The 16,526-nt window shown below is 55.9% G+C and overlaps 1 protein-coding gene across 4 annotated transcripts in view; it reads right to left on the bottom strand.

Annotated features, from left to right (window-relative positions):
• AMICA1 (adhesion molecule, interacts with CXADR antigen 1) overlaps positions 1-16,526 on the bottom strand; it is a 42,223-nt gene that overhangs the window by 2,499 nt on the left and 23,198 nt on the right. For all 4 annotated transcript variants that reach the window (XM_005856796.2, XM_014539154.1, XM_014539142.1 and 1 more), the window contains 7 exons: positions 15,432-15,586; positions 13,784-14,009; positions 9,382-9,494; positions 6,720-6,957; positions 3,716-3,854; positions 2,263-2,323; positions 10-96 (listed from right to left, as the gene is read on the bottom strand). In XM_005856796.2, coding sequence (XP_005856858.1) covers positions 10-96; positions 2,263-2,323; positions 3,716-3,854; positions 6,720-6,957; positions 9,382-9,494; positions 13,784-14,009; positions 15,432-15,586 — 1,019 coding nt within the window. The remainder of the gene's footprint in view (positions 1-9; positions 97-2,262; positions 2,324-3,715; positions 3,855-6,719; positions 6,958-9,381; positions 9,495-13,783; positions 14,010-15,431; positions 15,587-16,526) is intronic.

Here is a 16,526-nt window from a genome sequence, read left to right as displayed (position 1 = left end):
CCTCCTCACCATGGTCATGTAGGTGGCCTCTGATCTGTCACTTGATTCTTCTTCCTTGGTCACCTCCCACGTGTTGATTGAGGAGTAAACGTGCTTCTACAGGGGAAAATGGTAAAACGTTCCTGAAAATCAGTGGTTCTACTTTTTATATATATACTAGTGGCCCAATGTATGAAATTCGTGCATGGGGGGGGGGAGTTCCCTCAGCCCAGCCTGCACCCTCTCCAATTGGGGACCCCTTGGAGGATGTCTGACTGCCAGTTTAGGGAGATCAGGCCAAAACTGGCAGTCGGACATCTCTCTTGCAATCTGGGACCGATGGCTCCTAACTGCCTCTGCCTGCCAGCCTGATTGCCCCTAACTGCCCTCCCCTGCCGGCTTGATCTCGCCCCCAACTGTCCTCCCCTGCCAGCCTGGTTGCCCCCAACTGCCCTCCCCTGTTGGCCTGATCTCGCCCCCAACTGCCCTCCCCTGCTGGCCAATTTGGTTCTGATTGGTCAGTTTCTATGCCAGTCAGTGTCAAAAGCTCCAACTCCTAAGCAGCCATTGGCTCCTCACAGTTCACCCAGATTTGGTTCTGATTGGTCGGTTTCTATGCCAGTCAGCGTCTCCAGGCCTATCTCCGGGCCTGATCAGAGAGGCAGGGCTGATCAGCAGCCCAGTCGGAGGCCCAGAGAGAAACAGACGTGGCTGCTGGCAAAGCCCAGAGAGAAAGAGAGAGGCAACGTCTGATCAACAGCTGCCATGGAGGCTGCAGATCAGACCCTGCCTCTCTCTCCGGGCCTCTCTCCAGGCCTGATCCACAGCCCGCTCAGCAGTCAGTACTGGGTCGCTACACCCACGGTGACTGCAGGACTGACTTCCGGTGTTGGGTCAAGCCTTTGGTTGGTTGTTACGGACCCTGGGTTTTTATATATTAGGATTTATATTGATGTCAGACAGGAAGGGAGAGGGAGAGAGAGATAGAAACATCAATGATGAGAGAGAATCATTGATTGGCTGCCTCCTGCACACCCACACTGGGGATCAAGCCTGCAACCAGGGCATGTGCCCTGACCGGAATTGAACCCTGACCTCTTGGTTCCTGGGTTGATACTCAACTGCTGATCCACCCCCACTGGGCTCAGTGGTTCTGTGACAGAGAAAAGGCCACCTGATATGATTCACAAGGCATCAGCCACCCACACGGGCAGGCGCAGAGGGTTACTGAAAGCCAGAGAATTATCATCAATAACGATAATTCCATCGTCAATGTTCCAGAAAATTAAGAAAATTAACTCATCAGCAAAGAGCACTATCTTAGGAACCAAATTCTTTGCCAAACAGTCTTTGTTTGATGGGCCTTAGGGAGCAGCCCGAATCCTTATCTCACCAAATCAGATCTACTCCATGGTTACTTCCTCCTCATTAATCCTGGCGGGGAGGCCGGCACCAGCCAGCCACTGACCTGTCGTCCAGCCTTTCAGAGGCTCTCACCTGGGAGGCTGGGGCACTGGCGACGCCCATTTCCGTCTTTACTTGGGGAAGCAACGTCATCCAGTGGAAGACTCTGGGCTCTGGAGGCCCTGCACTATGAGGAAACCCCACTCCCAGGCCCAGACAGACAAAAGGTGGGAAGGTCCACATCCCAAAGGGGGTTTTAAAAGTTAAAAAAAGAAAGAAAAAGGAGTTCAAAGGAACAAATCCATTTCTCAGTCCCTAGCTGTAACCATTCACAGCTCTGTTACAACGAAAGCGGAAGAAAAGGGCTGGTGGGTCCTCGCTGTCTAAGAGGCCTGGGTTTTCCCCTTAACCAGGGGCTCCCCCAGACACTCCCCAATGCGCCCTGATTCCCCCTCCTGTGCACACAGCCTCAGGCATTAGGAAGCACCTGCGTGTCACCCCAACACCTGAGCCCACGGCAGGGCAGGTCTGGGTGCCCTTGTCCTGCTCTTACTGATGAGCAAACAGGCTCAGAGAGGGCGCAGGGCTGGGCCCGAACCGGGACTGTCTGGCCCGAGTCCAGTGCTCTCTGCTCAGGCCCCCCTCCCCCCACCCCGGACACAATCACACACTGGGCGGCCCGGCGGCCCACACCGCCCCCGCCGGGGGCTTTAGTCCAGCGGTGAGAGGCCGGAGCCAGGCTCTGTGCCAGCCACTGGCCCACGTGCTGAGGCACAGGATGCGTGAGACACGGGTGTAGGAGCGAGGACGTCACCACCCTGATAGGCACAGGGCTCACCTGGCCTCGCCGGGGAGCCAAGCGGCAGAGCCTCCTCTTACCTCGGGGGGAGGCTTGTCCCTGTCCTCCAGGCTCTTCACCAGGGCCATGGACGTCCCGGCACTGCAAGGCAGGAGATGCAGGCGGTTAGCGGCCAGGACTGGCCAGTCCGGGTGCCGACGGCGCTTGGGGAAGAGGCACCAGGGCAGGGCTGTTCTCCCTGGACTCCTCCCCAGCTCACCCCGAGCCCGCGGCGCCTCGCGGTGGCAGAGAGCGTCCTGAGACCGAGAGGCCGGGCAGCAGCGCCCCCTTCCCCACTGTCACCCCGACTTTCTGTCTGTAACCACGCAAGTGGGTGCACAGAGCCGGGCCACAGGCTACTTGCTTATCTCCCAGGACCAGGGAGGTGCCACTGGGCCAGCAGGGAAGCAGGTCAAAGGCCCAGCCGAGTTACCCCACAAGCACCCCACTGTGCGCTCTGGCCCCTTCCCACTCCCCGGCCTTTGATATCTTGGCCATTTGCCTTCTGCATTTCCCGTTGAATACACTTTTTTCTATTTTGGCCTATTTTCTATTTTCACTCTCTCCCTCTCCTTCTCTTTCTCTCTAAAAATCAGTAAAAATATTTTTTAATCATTTATCTCAGGCATTGAACGGCACCATTATAGTTTGTGCTTAAGATTTATACTCTTTAAATTTTTTTAAAAAATATGTCTTTATTGATTTCAGAGAGGAAAGGAGAGGGAAAGAGAAATAGAAACATCAATGAGAGGAAATCATCAATTGGCTGTCTCCTGCACGCCCCCTACTAGGCATTGAGCCCACAACCCTGGCATGTGCCCTGACTGGGAATCAAACTGTGACCTCCTGGTTCATAGGTTGACGCTCAACCACTGAGCCACACCGGCCGGGCAAGGTTTAGACTCTGAATTCTGCTGCACCTAGACCACCTAGACCAGTGGTTCTCAACCTTCCTAATGCCGCGACCCTTTAATACAGTTCCTCATGTTGTGGTGACCCCCAACCATAAAATTATTTTTGTTGCTACTTCATAACTGTAATTTTGCTACTGTTATGAATCGTAATGTAAATATCTGATATGCAGGATGTATTTTCATTGTTACAAATTGAACATAATGAAAGCATAGTGATTAATCACAAAAACAATATGTAATTATATATGTGTTTTCCGATGGTCTTAGGCAACCCCTGTGAAAGGGTCGTTCGACCCCCAAAGGGGTCGCGACCCACAGGTTGAGAACCGCTGACCTAGACCACCATTTGTAAAGGAGCTGCTAATCTTTGTAAAACACCGACTCAAAGGAGGCGGGTGTGGGAATGAGCACGGGCCTCGGGAGCAGGGGGCGGGTGACTATGCCAAGGGCATCTCACACCACATCGTCCACAGAGGACGTGCCCTTTTGAAACAGCCCTTCTGGGAACAGGGCACCGCTCGGGCCGGTCTTCCCTCCCCCCTCGGGGTAGAGGCAGCCTGGCACCACCAGCGGCCTGTACCTCTTACTCCCATGGATCCTCCTCGCAGTCAGGATGAGCACAGGAAGCAGCAGGACAGTGACGCAGATGATGCCCACGATGATCACCAGATGGTTGCCGCCCAGGACCTCGGGACTGCGGGCCACGGCAGTCACCAGTGCTGGGGAGGGAGGAAGCAGTGGGGGCCTCAGTGCACAGGAAAGGGCTGAGGCCCCCAGTTATAGATGCAGCAGCCACAGCCAGGCAGGAAGTGGGGGAGAAGGCCGACTCCACTCCGTGTTGAAGCACTAGGACTCCTGCAGTCCCTACAGACTGAGAACCAAACCCTGACGCCCTTGCTTACGGGGCAGGAGAAGAGACGGCACCTCACCTAGAGCTCCCTTTTGCATTAACAATTCTATCTTGAAACCTGGGTCACAAATGACGTAGACATAACAGACTCTTGGATGCTACTGATCTTTCTATGGGAAGTGATTTTGTTTTTTAAATATATTTTATTGATTTCAGAGAGGGAGAGAGAGATAGAAACATCAATGATGAGAGAATCACGGATCGGCTGCCTCCTGCACGCCCCCCACTGGGGATCAAGCCCGCAACCTGGGCCTGTGCCCTGACTGGGAACCAAACTGTGACCTCCTGGTTCATAGGTCGACGCTCAGCCCCTGAGCCGCACGGGCCGAGGGAAAGTGCTTCTTTTCAAGGCTCCGTGCTACCAAGCTCAGCCCGCAGTCAGGGCGCCACGTGAGGCCTTCGGAGGCACTTTCCTGCACTCGTTTCCTCATTCATTCTAAACACACAAATACAGGGTCTGGCTTTTGTCCTGGAGGCAACGAGAAGCCGCTGAGAGGACATCGCGATGGGGCTGAGCGCTTGGACCTGTGGCTGCTGCAGGAAGAGGGAGCCCCAGCCAAGCATGAAAGCAGAGACCAGTCAGAGGCCTGTGTTCAAGACGGAGATAAAGACACCAGCACGAAGGCGGCAGGGTGGACGGGAAGAAGGCAGATTCAGAGTCAGGCACAGACAACAGGACCGTCCACCGGGTAGACGGGGTCCTGGGAACGGGAAGCAGCGCGCACAACGGGTAGGTGGCAGCATTCATGGCGGGTGGGGGGTGAGGTGGGCTGGGAAGAGGTGGCCGCGGCTGGATGTCTTGTATTTGAAGGACTTGGGGGGCACTGGGTGGACCGCATACAGCTCTACAGAGATGGACAGACTGTGTCCCACACGGAGTGTGTGGCGTCCAGTCCCACAAGGAAAGGGGGTGGGATGTGCCGAGTGCTGTCGGATCGGAGCCGAGCGAGAAGCAGCGGCAGCCAGATGTGGCGGGCGGAGGAAACGAGACGCTGGGCAGTGAGACGAGAGACGCCACACGCAGCCCTGCAGCCAGCATCTCGTCAAACCACACACCCGATGTGGTCAAGGCTGCACAGCTCTGAACACCCCACCACGAGCTGTGCACTGAGTGGGTGCGCTGTGTTCATATCTCAATAAAGCTGTTTTAAGAAAAAGGAAGTGCCCTGGCCGGTGTTGCCCAATGGATAGAGCGTCGGCCTGCGGACCAGAGGGTCCTGGGTTCAATTCCGGTCAAGAGCGCGTACCTCAGTGGCAGGCTCCTCCCCAGCCCAGGCCCTGGTTGGGGGCTTGCAAGAGGCAACCAATCAATGTGTTTCTCTCACATCGATATTTCTCTCTTCCCCTCTCTCTCTAAAAATCAATGGAAAAATATCCTCGGGTGAGGATTAACAAAAGAAAAAGAAGAAAGTTACAGGATGCGAGCTAAGCAGAGGAGCCTGGGGCAGGAGGAAGAGGTGAGCATTTATTTACTGAACCTTAGGAGCCACTGACGTGAGGGGGAAGGAGCGGGAAGGCACCTGCGCACAGGGCTGGAGGCAGGGCAGGGCCAGAGGGCGGCGGGCGACAGAGACCGCTGAGGGGAGGGTTTGGGAGGTGAACGCGCTCCCACTATGGCTGGTCTTTAGTCTGTGACATTGGGATAAGATTCCGGAGGTGGAGAAGGCCGTCTGTCCTGCTTCCCTCTGCAGCTGGGACCCTTTGCTACGGACAAGAAGGTGCCTCCACAGACTTCAGTCCCAGGCCAGGGGCATCAGGTGAGCTCCATCCTGCCCCCAACCCCCCTTCAGCCAACCACAGCCAAGCGCTGAGGGCCCTGGTGCAATGCAGACTCCACAGCCACATCCTGGCTGCTAACTGGGTTAAGGTTTAACTCTAACCCTCACTTAGCAACCTCTCAGTCAACACAACCCAGCCTTTGTCCTCCTCCACGCCGGCCTCAATGCCTGTGTTTCCCAGAACACAGCGCCTTTGATCAGAAAACCCCCCCACCTACTTCTGGTTCTGGTGCCTTCCTGTTTCTCTGTTCTTTGCTGCTCCCACCAGCTCAGGGTCCCTTCACCCTCCACCCCAGAGCACACAGTCAAAACGGTCTGAACTTCAACTCCAGTCCACCTGCGGCCCGGACCTTTAAGCTGTCAGACGGCGCTGGCCACGGAGAGGCCTGGCAGCGGGCCGGGCTCCCTGAACGTATTGGCTCCTTTTCACTGACCGACCAGCAAGGCCAGAACTAGGGTGAGGCCCCCAAGCTGCCCAGGGCACCACATTCAAAGAGGCACCAGCCACCGAAACCAGTTTGGCTCAGTGGATAGAGCGTCGGCCTGCGGACTGAAAGGTCCCAGGTTCGATTCCGGTCAAGGGCATGTACCTTGGTTGCGGGCACATCCCCAGTGGGAGGTGTGCAGGAGGCAGCTGGTCGATGTTTCTCTCTCATCGATGTTTCTAACTCTCTATCCCTCTCCCTTCCTCTCTGTGGAAAATCAATAAAATATATTTAAAAAACAACAACAACAAAAAACAAAGAGGCACCGTCTCAGGGCCGTGCAAGTACGGGGGCAGCACCCGCGAGTGACGCCTCCTGACGTTTCGCACCCTGCGAGCCCCGGGCCTCGCTAGTCCTGGTCCTGCTAACCAGCCACGCCCCCCACCCCGCTCCCCAGCACACGCTACACACCTCGGGGCTCTTCCTGAATCACGTGCAGCTCAAAGGTTTTCCTGAAAGTCAGGTCCCCCAGGTGGATGCTGCAGGTGTAGCTTCCTGTGTCGGACTCCCGCGCTTCTCGGAGCAGGACGGAGGCGTTGTTGTGCGCTGTGTCCCCCGCCAGGGCCACGCGGCTCCGGAAGCGGCCCCCGCTCTGGGAGTACCCCGCGGGCCCGCCGCGTGTGGCGTAATAGCGCAGCATCACCTCCTCCTAGAGGCAAAGGAGAAACGCGTGAGCTTGCGGGGGGCGGGGGGGCGAATGTGTAAGCAGCACCGGTGTTGTCAGCAAGGACGGTGTGAACACACACACACGTGTGCGGGTCTGTGTCGTCGGGAAGGACACTCCCACGTCAGGACAACGGTCCATCGGGAGAGAGGGATGAGGAAGTGAGAACGGCTTTCGCTTTCCACTTGTCTCCAGGACGAAGAAGTACAGCGCACTCCCACGTCAGGACAACGGTCCATCGGGAGAGAGGGACGAGGAAGTGAGAACGGGCTTTCGCTTTCCACTCGTCTCCAGGACGAAGAAGTACGGCGCAGCTTCACGCTCGCTGCCCTGTCCAGGCGGCTTCCCGGGAAGTGGCAGCGGGTCGAGCACTGCGCTCCGGGCTCCCGCCCAGGCCTTCCTCGACGGTTCTGTGAGTGGCGCCTTCCTCACAGGCTCAGGCTGCACCTCTCGGAGTCACCCTCGCTCCCTCCTCCTTGAACATCTCACCCCTCACCGCGACCTTCCCTGGCACCTCACCTCCAGCCCCTTCCCACCTCCTCCTCGGGCCATTTCTCACCCGGACTCCTCACTGTCTCCCATGTGCTCCCAAGCCGTCCAATCCCAGGAGACGAGTCGTTAGAAACGTAAGTGACAGCATGTTCCTCCTCTGCAAACACTCCAGTGTGCCTGCACTTCCACAGGCCCCCTCCTCGGAGCCCATCGCCCACTTGCTCTCGCGCCGACTTGGGTCACTGTGCTCCAGCCTCACTGACCTCCTCGCTGCCCCTTGAGTCGCGGCCTCAGGGCCTTCGCACGTGCTGCTCTGTACACCTGGACATTCCTCTCCCCAGACATGCACATGGCTCATCCCTTCCTTCCTTGGACCTCTGCTCCGATGCCACCTGCTCGGCGAGGCCTCCCCGAGGCCTGTGCAAGCAGCAGCAAGACCCTGCGGCTCCTTCTCCAGGTCTCCTCACTGATGGGCTGCAGCTGCCCCTGCATTAGCTGACTGTGGCTCCCCCCACCCCCGGGGGGGGTTCCCCGTCAGGGCGGGGCTTTCACTGCACAGCAGATGCCCAAAAGCACTCATTAAATGAGGACATGTTGGCATTTTTAAAATAAGGAACATAAACATTCGCATTTTTAAAAGCTTTTAGGAGAAGAAACGGGGATGGCTGTACAGACAAAGACGAATCAAAAGGCCTCGCCCTAACCTCTTACCGCTTGTGATTCAAACTCACAGCTCAGAATGTCAGTTCTCACCTGTTTGCTGTGGGGACTCACTGGTGGCTGACATGTAAGTGCATGACAAGCTCCCAGCGGCGGCCCGAGACTACTCGGACCTCCCCGCAGGCCACTCGATGCCGCCCTTCCTGACCCTCAGAGCAGAGAGGAATCGAGTGAATTTCAGTGACCTTTTATAGGGATGACCTCTGTCTTAATTTATAAAAGCTAAAACTTGCATAAAGTGTCCGCCTTAACTTATATTAACAGTAATATATTATATTACACAGCGGGGCCCAGGAGCACCTCACCCGCCACAGAGACATCCCTGGTTTCGTGAACGAACGTGCTATTTTACAGCTTCAGGGTTCGCAGGACATGCTCCTCGCCCCGGCCCCTGGGAGCTACAGTCCCAGCATCTGGGGCCCCCTGACCACAGGGGGTTCTCTCCACCCCATGAGTGGGGCAATGGCGGGCAGAAGAAAACTCACAAAAGTAACTACATAAGAACACAGTTGTCGTTCTTCTCTCCGGCCCATAGCTTTCCTGCCTAGGCCACAGAAACCCTGCCTTCTCTCCCAGGAACTCCACAAAGAGAAGAAGGGAGAGAGGGGGAAATGATACACAGTGGCTGAGCCATGCACAGATGCCTCACACGCACCACCTCATACAAGTCTCCACTGCCAGACGAGCTATGCATTTCCTCCTCCTCCTCCTCCTCCTCCTCCTCCTCCTCCTCCTCGCCCTCCTTCTCCTTCCTCATTATCTTTTTTTATTTTTTTTAATCCTCACCCCAGGATATTTTCCCATTGATTTTTAGAGAGAGTGGAAGGGAGAGGGAAAGACAGAGAGAAACATTGATGTGAGAGAAACACATTGATTGGTTGCCTCCTGCACACACCCTGACTGGGGCCCAGGCTGGGGAGGATCCTGCATCCGAGGTACGTGCCCTTGACCAAAATCGATCCTGGGACCCTTTGGTCCGCAGGCCAATGCTCTATCCACTGGGCCACATCAGCTAAGGTTCCTTCTTCATTATCTTGGCATATTCATTAGAGTTATTTTTCCCACCAAAAAGCTGAAGTGGCCCAGCCAAGTGGCCCAGTCATGCCACCACATGGCACCGGATGCCTAGATTCCCCCACCGTCCTGATACTGCCAGCCAGGGGCTCCTACCACACAGAGGCGGGCCCTCCTCCTTACCTTGGCATGCTTCCCTGGTGAGAACGTCCAGTCGACCTTGGTCATGAGCTTCTCTCCCGTGCTCTGGAAAGCACAGCCCATCGGAGCTGAATCACCCACATAGACTGTGAGCTCTGGGGATAAAAGGATAAATCAGGTCAAACCCAAGATACAATCAATAGAGGCCATAGAACTTCTAGAAGAGATAACATTTAGCCAAAGATTCTCCACAGTAAGGTCAACATTACCAACCAACACTACACACATCCTCTCCACGGATGGCCCAGATGGTCCGGATGGACCACGAATTCAGAAGCCTCCCCTCACACCACACGGTGCTCCCAAGGAAAAGAGCCCCTCCAGCCACCCATGCACATCAAGGCGAGAGTCCTGTTGTCTTCGTACGACAAACACTTCCTGGTCTTCAGTTCCCTTCTCCCTCACATGGGCCCCACTCCACTTCAAGTTCCTACTGAAGACAGTACAAGAAAGCGTGAAGGCCACCACCTTCTGCCCACCTCCTGAGGTTCCCACATCTGCTTCGCATAAACAGGAAGTGGGAAGGTACAGCACTCTCATTCTTATACATACACTAGAGGCCCGGTGCACAAATTTGTGCACAGGCAGGGTCCGGCCAGCCCAACCCAATTAGGGCTGATTGGGCCAGGCTGGTGGGGGGGGGAGGGGCCACAGGCAGTTGGCTGGTGGCCCTGCCCCCTGGTCGAACTCCAAGTTGAAGTCCCAGTGGAGGGGACAATTTGCATATTAGCCTTTTATTATCTACACCAGGGGTCCTCAAACTAGGGCCCACGGGCCACATGCAAATACAAATATTGTATTTGTTCCCGTTTGGTTTTTTTACTTCAAAATAAGATATGTGCAGTGTGCATAGGAATTTGTTCATAGTTTTTTTTTAAACTATAGTCTGGCCCTCCAACGGTCTGAGGGACAGTGAACTGGCCCCCTGTTTAAAAAGTTTGAGGACCCCTGATCTACACTAATAAAAGACAAATATGCTAATTGACCATACCTTCGCTACGCCCACCAGCCAATCAGAAGAGTATGCAAATTAACCCAACAAAGATGGCGGTTAATTTGCATACACAGGGGCCCAGTGAAGACTGAAGACAGTGTAGAAGGAAGCCAAGCACTGCAGAAGGGAGCCAAGCGGCGGAGAAGGGAACGGATCGGAGGTAGCAGAGACGGGAGGGAGCAAGGCGGCGGACACGGGAGGGAGGTGAAGCAGAGGACACGGGCGGGAGCCGAGGCGGCGGGGAAGGGAGGGAGCGAAGCCCACCTCCAGTTTTGCTCCCTTCTCTGCTTCACTCTGGCCTCAGGAAGCCCTGTTCTTGCAGGAATAGGCCCGAGGAAGCCCTATTCTTGCAGGAATCTTCCTGCAACAGGCCTCTAGTATAGGATAACCCCCTGGGCCCCGGCTGAAGAACTGAGTCACAGGTGGCTCTCCTCTACTTCCTTTCTTTCTACAAGTTGCCTTAGGATTTGCTTAGGACAGTTCTGGCTACAGAGCAGGTCACAGGACTCCTTACTAATTAGGCCAAGACAACAGACAGTTTTCCTCTGGATGTTGTTTCTGTTTCACTCCCTGCCCCACCCTCCGGCCTGCTCCCACTTCCCCTGCTTCTGGCTTTGCAAGTCCTGGGCTCCTCTTCCGCTTATTCTGTGCGCAGCTGACCCCATCACGTGTGTACTGTGTAAGTCATTGCAAGAGGCCCTTGGAAAAGAAAACAACGAGGAAGATGTGCTGATTTTTTTGATGCTGCCCGACCCAAATCAAACACAAAGCCAGTGAAGAAAGGGAGGGGAGGGCGGTGCTCAGGGAGGCAGGAGCCCAGGTCTTAACTGGACAAAGCTCCTTCCAAAGAGCCCTAGCCAAGCTCAGGAAGGAGCAAAGGCGCAGCCACCTCTCGGCCCATTCCCCGCAGAGAACGAGCCTCCTGCCCAGCAGGACAAGTGCAGAATGAGAGCGAAGCCAACGAAAACATGATGAACTCGGAACTCTGCAGAGGGAACTGTTCTGAAAGTCATAAAAATTCACTCCAAAGACACCAGGAGAGGAGGGGACGCCCTCGAATTCTAGCCACGCATTACAAACTGACCTCTAGCTCGGCTGGCGTGGCTCCGTGGTTAAAGCGTCGACCTCTGCACCAGGAGGTCTCGGTTCGATTCCTGGTCAGGGCACATGCCAGGGTTGTGGGCTAGTTCCCCATGGGGAGTGCAGGAGGCAGCCGATCAATGATTCTCTCTCATCGATGTTTCTCTCTCTCTCCCTCTCCCTTCCTCTCTGACATCAATAATAAAAATGTGTATATTTTAAAAACTGAACTGTTTTTTAAAGGCAATAATAATAGTGAACCCTCTGAATCCTCCCAATGCAGCAGGCATGCGGGAGGCACCCGTGCGTAGCCTGTGACTGGGCATTACAAGACTTGGAGCTACTCACTCGGACCCTCCCCGTGCACAGAGGGTGAACCTGAGAGGCCAGGGCCGCCTGAGCGGGCACACGCCCAGCTTTCACTCCCTCACTCCACACCTCAGAGCGGAAGGACGGCCGCCCCAGAGCAGCCGAACAGGAACTGGTATTGTTTTTATTTGTAAGAATATTGTCTATAGTGTTTAAATAAGAACGGTGAAAAAAAGAACTAAAGCCCTAGACTCAGAAAAATTACAAGCTGAAGGGTCACTTGGTGGAGAAAATCAGAGCCACTGCACAGACGGCGCTGTCCAGGGAAGAGGAGGGCAGCGGCACGGGCCGCGCGAGGCGAGGAGCTGGGTCTACTCCCATCCGGCACGAGGGGAAAGTAGACACAACCCTGGGGAACATCTAACTACCCCACAAATGTCCCCGCTGTGCGGACGGGTTCGACGCCTGGAGTCTGCTCCTTTTGCTTCGTTCCCTCTGCGTTTCTTCTAAACAGGAAAAGGCCCCGTTTTGTGGGCCACACTTGTGTGGACACGTGTTGGGGCGTGGCATCAGAGACAGAGCAGACAGCCATGGTCCCGAGGCAAGCCCAGGGGACACGGGCAGCTGATTGCTGTCCTCTTCCCAGGGGGTCATAGCTTGGGAATCAGAAAAATGACAATTGAAGAAAAGTAAAATAAATAAATAAATACATAAATAAATTAGGAGAGAGGCCAAGCTACCATCTACAACTCCAGTTTTCAGACGCCAAACTCCAGTGAGGGGCACATTCAAGAATCTCATTCATTCGTAAGTGTTTGTTAATCGCTCCCTCTGTGCCCGTCAGGGGACAAAAGGAGCCGGTCAAGGCTGGTAAGGGGACAAAAAACACAAACCCAGGTGATGGGGCAGACACAGCTGAGCAGGGATGAGCGTCACCAGCGGGAGGCGGGTGGCGGGAGGAGCTCTCTAAAGGAGGGTCCCAAACAGCTGGATGGGGGCCAGGGGAGCACACTCCAGCGCCCCAACTAGACCGCGAGCGTTCCTGAGGCCACAGATGTTTCCTTCTGTCTCACACTTGCAAAAATTGTGCAGAATTCTGGAGTTTCCAAACCTTTTAAAGCAGCAGAATTCTTTCTTCAAACAAAATCTTACCTGGCGGCCCCATAATAAATCAGGAACAAGATAAGGGCTGAGTTTGTAGGGGAGGTGAGAGCGTGAGGTCCTACCTGGCCAGGCCCTCCATCCGCCCTCCCTGCTCTCATCCTTCGAGCACCCCCAGGCTCCACAGAGCAGCTCTCACACCACCATCTACTGAAGCCACTCGCTCCGTTTACCAATGGGAAACTGAGAACCAAAGAAGTTAGGGAAACCTGCTCGCGCCCTGCATGCCCCGAGCGCTGACTGCAGGATCCACACACCGCGGCATCAGCGTGGGTAACGCGGGAAGGGTGGGCGCGGTGAAAAGGGCATGTCAGAGGCCACAGGATCAAGCGCTGGATCTGCATTTACTAAACGCGGCGGAAGCCGTCACTGGGCCTCTCTGAGCCTGTGAGTGGAAGGAATGCACTTCCCCCGCAGCACTTTCAGGAGCATGAAAGATTCTAAACTAATAATGTCGGTCAGCCTCGTTTTATTTATTTTTTAAATATATTCTATTATTTCGGAGAGGAAGGGAGAGAGAGAGAGAAACATCAATGCTGAGAGAGAATCATGGGTTGGCTGCCTCCTGCACACCCCCTACTGGGGATCGAGCCCACCACCCAGGCATGTGCCCTGACTGGAATCAAACTCGGGACCCTTCAGTCGCAGGCCCACGCTCTACCCACGGAGCCAGGCGGCTAGGGAATTCCTCCTCGCTCTAACTGCAGAGCACTCCTAACTGCAGACTCGTGCTGTGCTGAGCACGGAGCCCGGGGCTGGCATCTACCGCAACATCCGGCCCCTGCCCGGTTCGCCCTCATGTCTCCAGCCCCTCCTCCCCTCTGAGCGGCGGCCACGCACCTCCAGGCTCCTCCGGCAGCACGTACAGCGCCACTTCGGTTTTGAACACGCGGCTCTCCCGTTCCAGGCGGATCTCGCAGGTGTAGGTTCCCTGGTCGGCCTCCTGCACGTCTTGGAGCAGGAGAGAACCGTCGTTGTGCGAGAGGGCCCCCGCCAGGCGCGCCCGGTTCTGGAAGCGCCCCACCGGCACGCTGAGGTTGGCGTAATAGTACAGCACGTACTCAGCCTGGAGGGCACAGCATCAGGGGCCTGAGTCAGCTGATGTGAATCATCAGAAGGTGCTCATTCAAAGGGAAATATTTTGTTATTATTTTTTTGCAATTTATTTTTTATGGATTTCAGAGAGGAAGGGAGAGGCAGAGATAGACACATCAATGATGAGAGAGAATCATTTATCAGCTGCCTCCTGCATGCCCCACACTGGGAATCAAGCCTGAAACCCCGGCATGTGCCCTTGGCTGGAATCGAACCCAGGACCCTTCAGTCCACAGGCTGATGCTCTATCCACTGAGCCCACCGGCCAGGGCGAGAGTGAAATATTTTGAGTGGGATTCAAACACCATCATGTGCCAGGAAGCATCTCACATGCACACGCTCCACGGCTCACAGAGAGCGGGATGGAGAAAGAGGGGCCACACCTTTCGGCCCTGACCTTGGGGGTGAAATGCAGCACCCACTCTGAAGATCGCTCTGGGGGTTCAGACTCAGCTCGTGGGAACCACCTCCCATCTTCACCCCGTCTTCTGCCACAGCCCTGGGAGCAGCTGGCAATCGGAGGCACGATGGGACGCCCCGGCTGGCTGCGTGAGAGTCCCAGCCTGGGCTGCCACTCGCCCCCGTCCGCCCCCCTCTCGGCAGCTTCCAGTGAGGCACGAGGAGCCATCAACAGGAAGTGCCGCACAGGCCGGAGGGACAGGCCTGGGGGATTCTCACCTCTACCTACACATGGGACATCCCTCCCGTAACACTACGCAGCCATGAGCATTGCAGCGAGCGTAGCATTCTGGGAATAACATGCCCTGAGCTTCAAAAATAATATTTCATTTGCAAACCTTGGGAGCTTGTTGTTAATAACATGCTAGTAGGACATCTTCCCCAAGTGATCCTGACATAGAAGCATCTCCGCAGAAGCTCTGCTTCCTGCTCCAAAGAGCCCACGAAACCTCCTCCGCAGCTGTGCTGCACCTGCCCACACCCACGGGGCACACAGCTGGGAAGGAGGCCGAGAGGTTCTCCCGCACATACGTGCTGAGGTCACAACCGACTGTGCAGCCCAGCTCACTCCCCCCCCCCCAGGCACCTGCGCTGCTCCACGGAGGGCAACATTGAGAAAAGAAACTGAAACGTATGTGCACGCCTCCCATGAGCTCCCAATGATGACCTCAGCTTCCTCGCAGAGGGAGGCGGACGCGCAGCAAGCTGGACGTCCAGGCGGAGAGGGGTCCTGACGCGCTCCAGAGCCCGAGCTCCTGAACACTCACCTCACGGCCCCTGGAGACCTGCCCCGCCCCCCCTCAAGGGGTCCTGACGCGCTCCAGAGCCCGAGCTCCTGAACTCACCTCACGGCCCCTGGAGACCTGCCCCCCCTCCCTCGCGTCCCGACCCCGGGCAAGGCTCCCACAGCTCGGCCCTGTGTCCTCCTCGTCACCTGGGCATGCTCCCTGGGTGAGAATGTCCAGTCGACCTTGGTCACGCATTTCCCTTCCACGCTCTGGAACACGCAGCCCAGCAGGGCGGGCTCACCCGCGTGCACGGTCAGCTCCAGGGAGGACACGATCAGGTCGTTCAGGCCCAAGAAGTAGCCTGCGGAAGCCAAGGCAAGAGGAGGCGCCATTAGGAAAGCGCCCCGGACGACACAGATCAGCGTTCATCACCAAGGGCCACACCTCCCGCCCAGGTGGCCCAGTGGGGACAATAAGCTGAGGCCCTCGCTTATTAGCCTCTAGTTACCACAGGGATCAGGTAAGGGCTCTGCGACCGCCACACTCCACACACGCCACCTGGCCTCCTCCTACCTGGCCCTTCCCCTTTCCCAGAATCCCTCCCCAATCCCGCCCCCCACTTCCTTTCCAAAGAAAGAAGAGAAACCCTGAGGTCCCTGCTGTCGGACCAGTATTTAAACGCCTACCCACAGGAACGAAGTCCCTTGTTCTTGGTTCCCCATCTGAAAAAATGACTCCCAGGTACTTTCCCTTCCCTCCTGTTCGCTCTGCTCTTTGGTTCCTTCACAAAAGCTCATCTCTGCATTCGCCGCTGCTTCTGGCTGCCGTGCGTGCGGGCCTCGGAATCAGGCCAGCGCAGGGCATGGCTCTCCCTTGTGTGGCCTTTGTGTCCACCTCCTCCCAGGCGCCTACCCCAGCCCTGCCAGCAGCCCTGGCTCCCAGCCTCCGGGGCTTGGCACGCACGGCACCAGCCCACTATCCCTGCACCTGCTCCAGTCATTCCTCTTTTCACTAAAAGGGAGAACCGTTTGATGGATATTCCTGTTTTCAGAAGATATGCTCTGTTTTCACACAAAGAGACAACCTTGTCAAGAAAGACACCTTTAGAGATGATGCTGATGGGGGGCGGGGGGGAGAGGGGAAGGGATTGAGGAGCACCGACGGGCAGTTACAGAATAGTCCTGGGATGGGAGGCACACACAGGGAACAGTCAGTGATCTCTCTATATAAAACCCTAATATGCAAATAGACCAAACACTGGAACAACCGAACAACCAAACAACCGGTTGCTATGATGTGTG

This window comes from Myotis brandtii, unplaced genomic scaffold, assembly GCF_000412655.1.
Source record: "Myotis brandtii unplaced genomic scaffold, ASM41265v1 scaffold105, whole genome shotgun sequence".
Classification (NCBI taxonomy): domain Eukaryota; kingdom Metazoa; phylum Chordata; class Mammalia; order Chiroptera; family Vespertilionidae; genus Myotis; species Myotis brandtii.
This window is presented reverse-complemented; position numbering and strand designations above follow the sequence as displayed.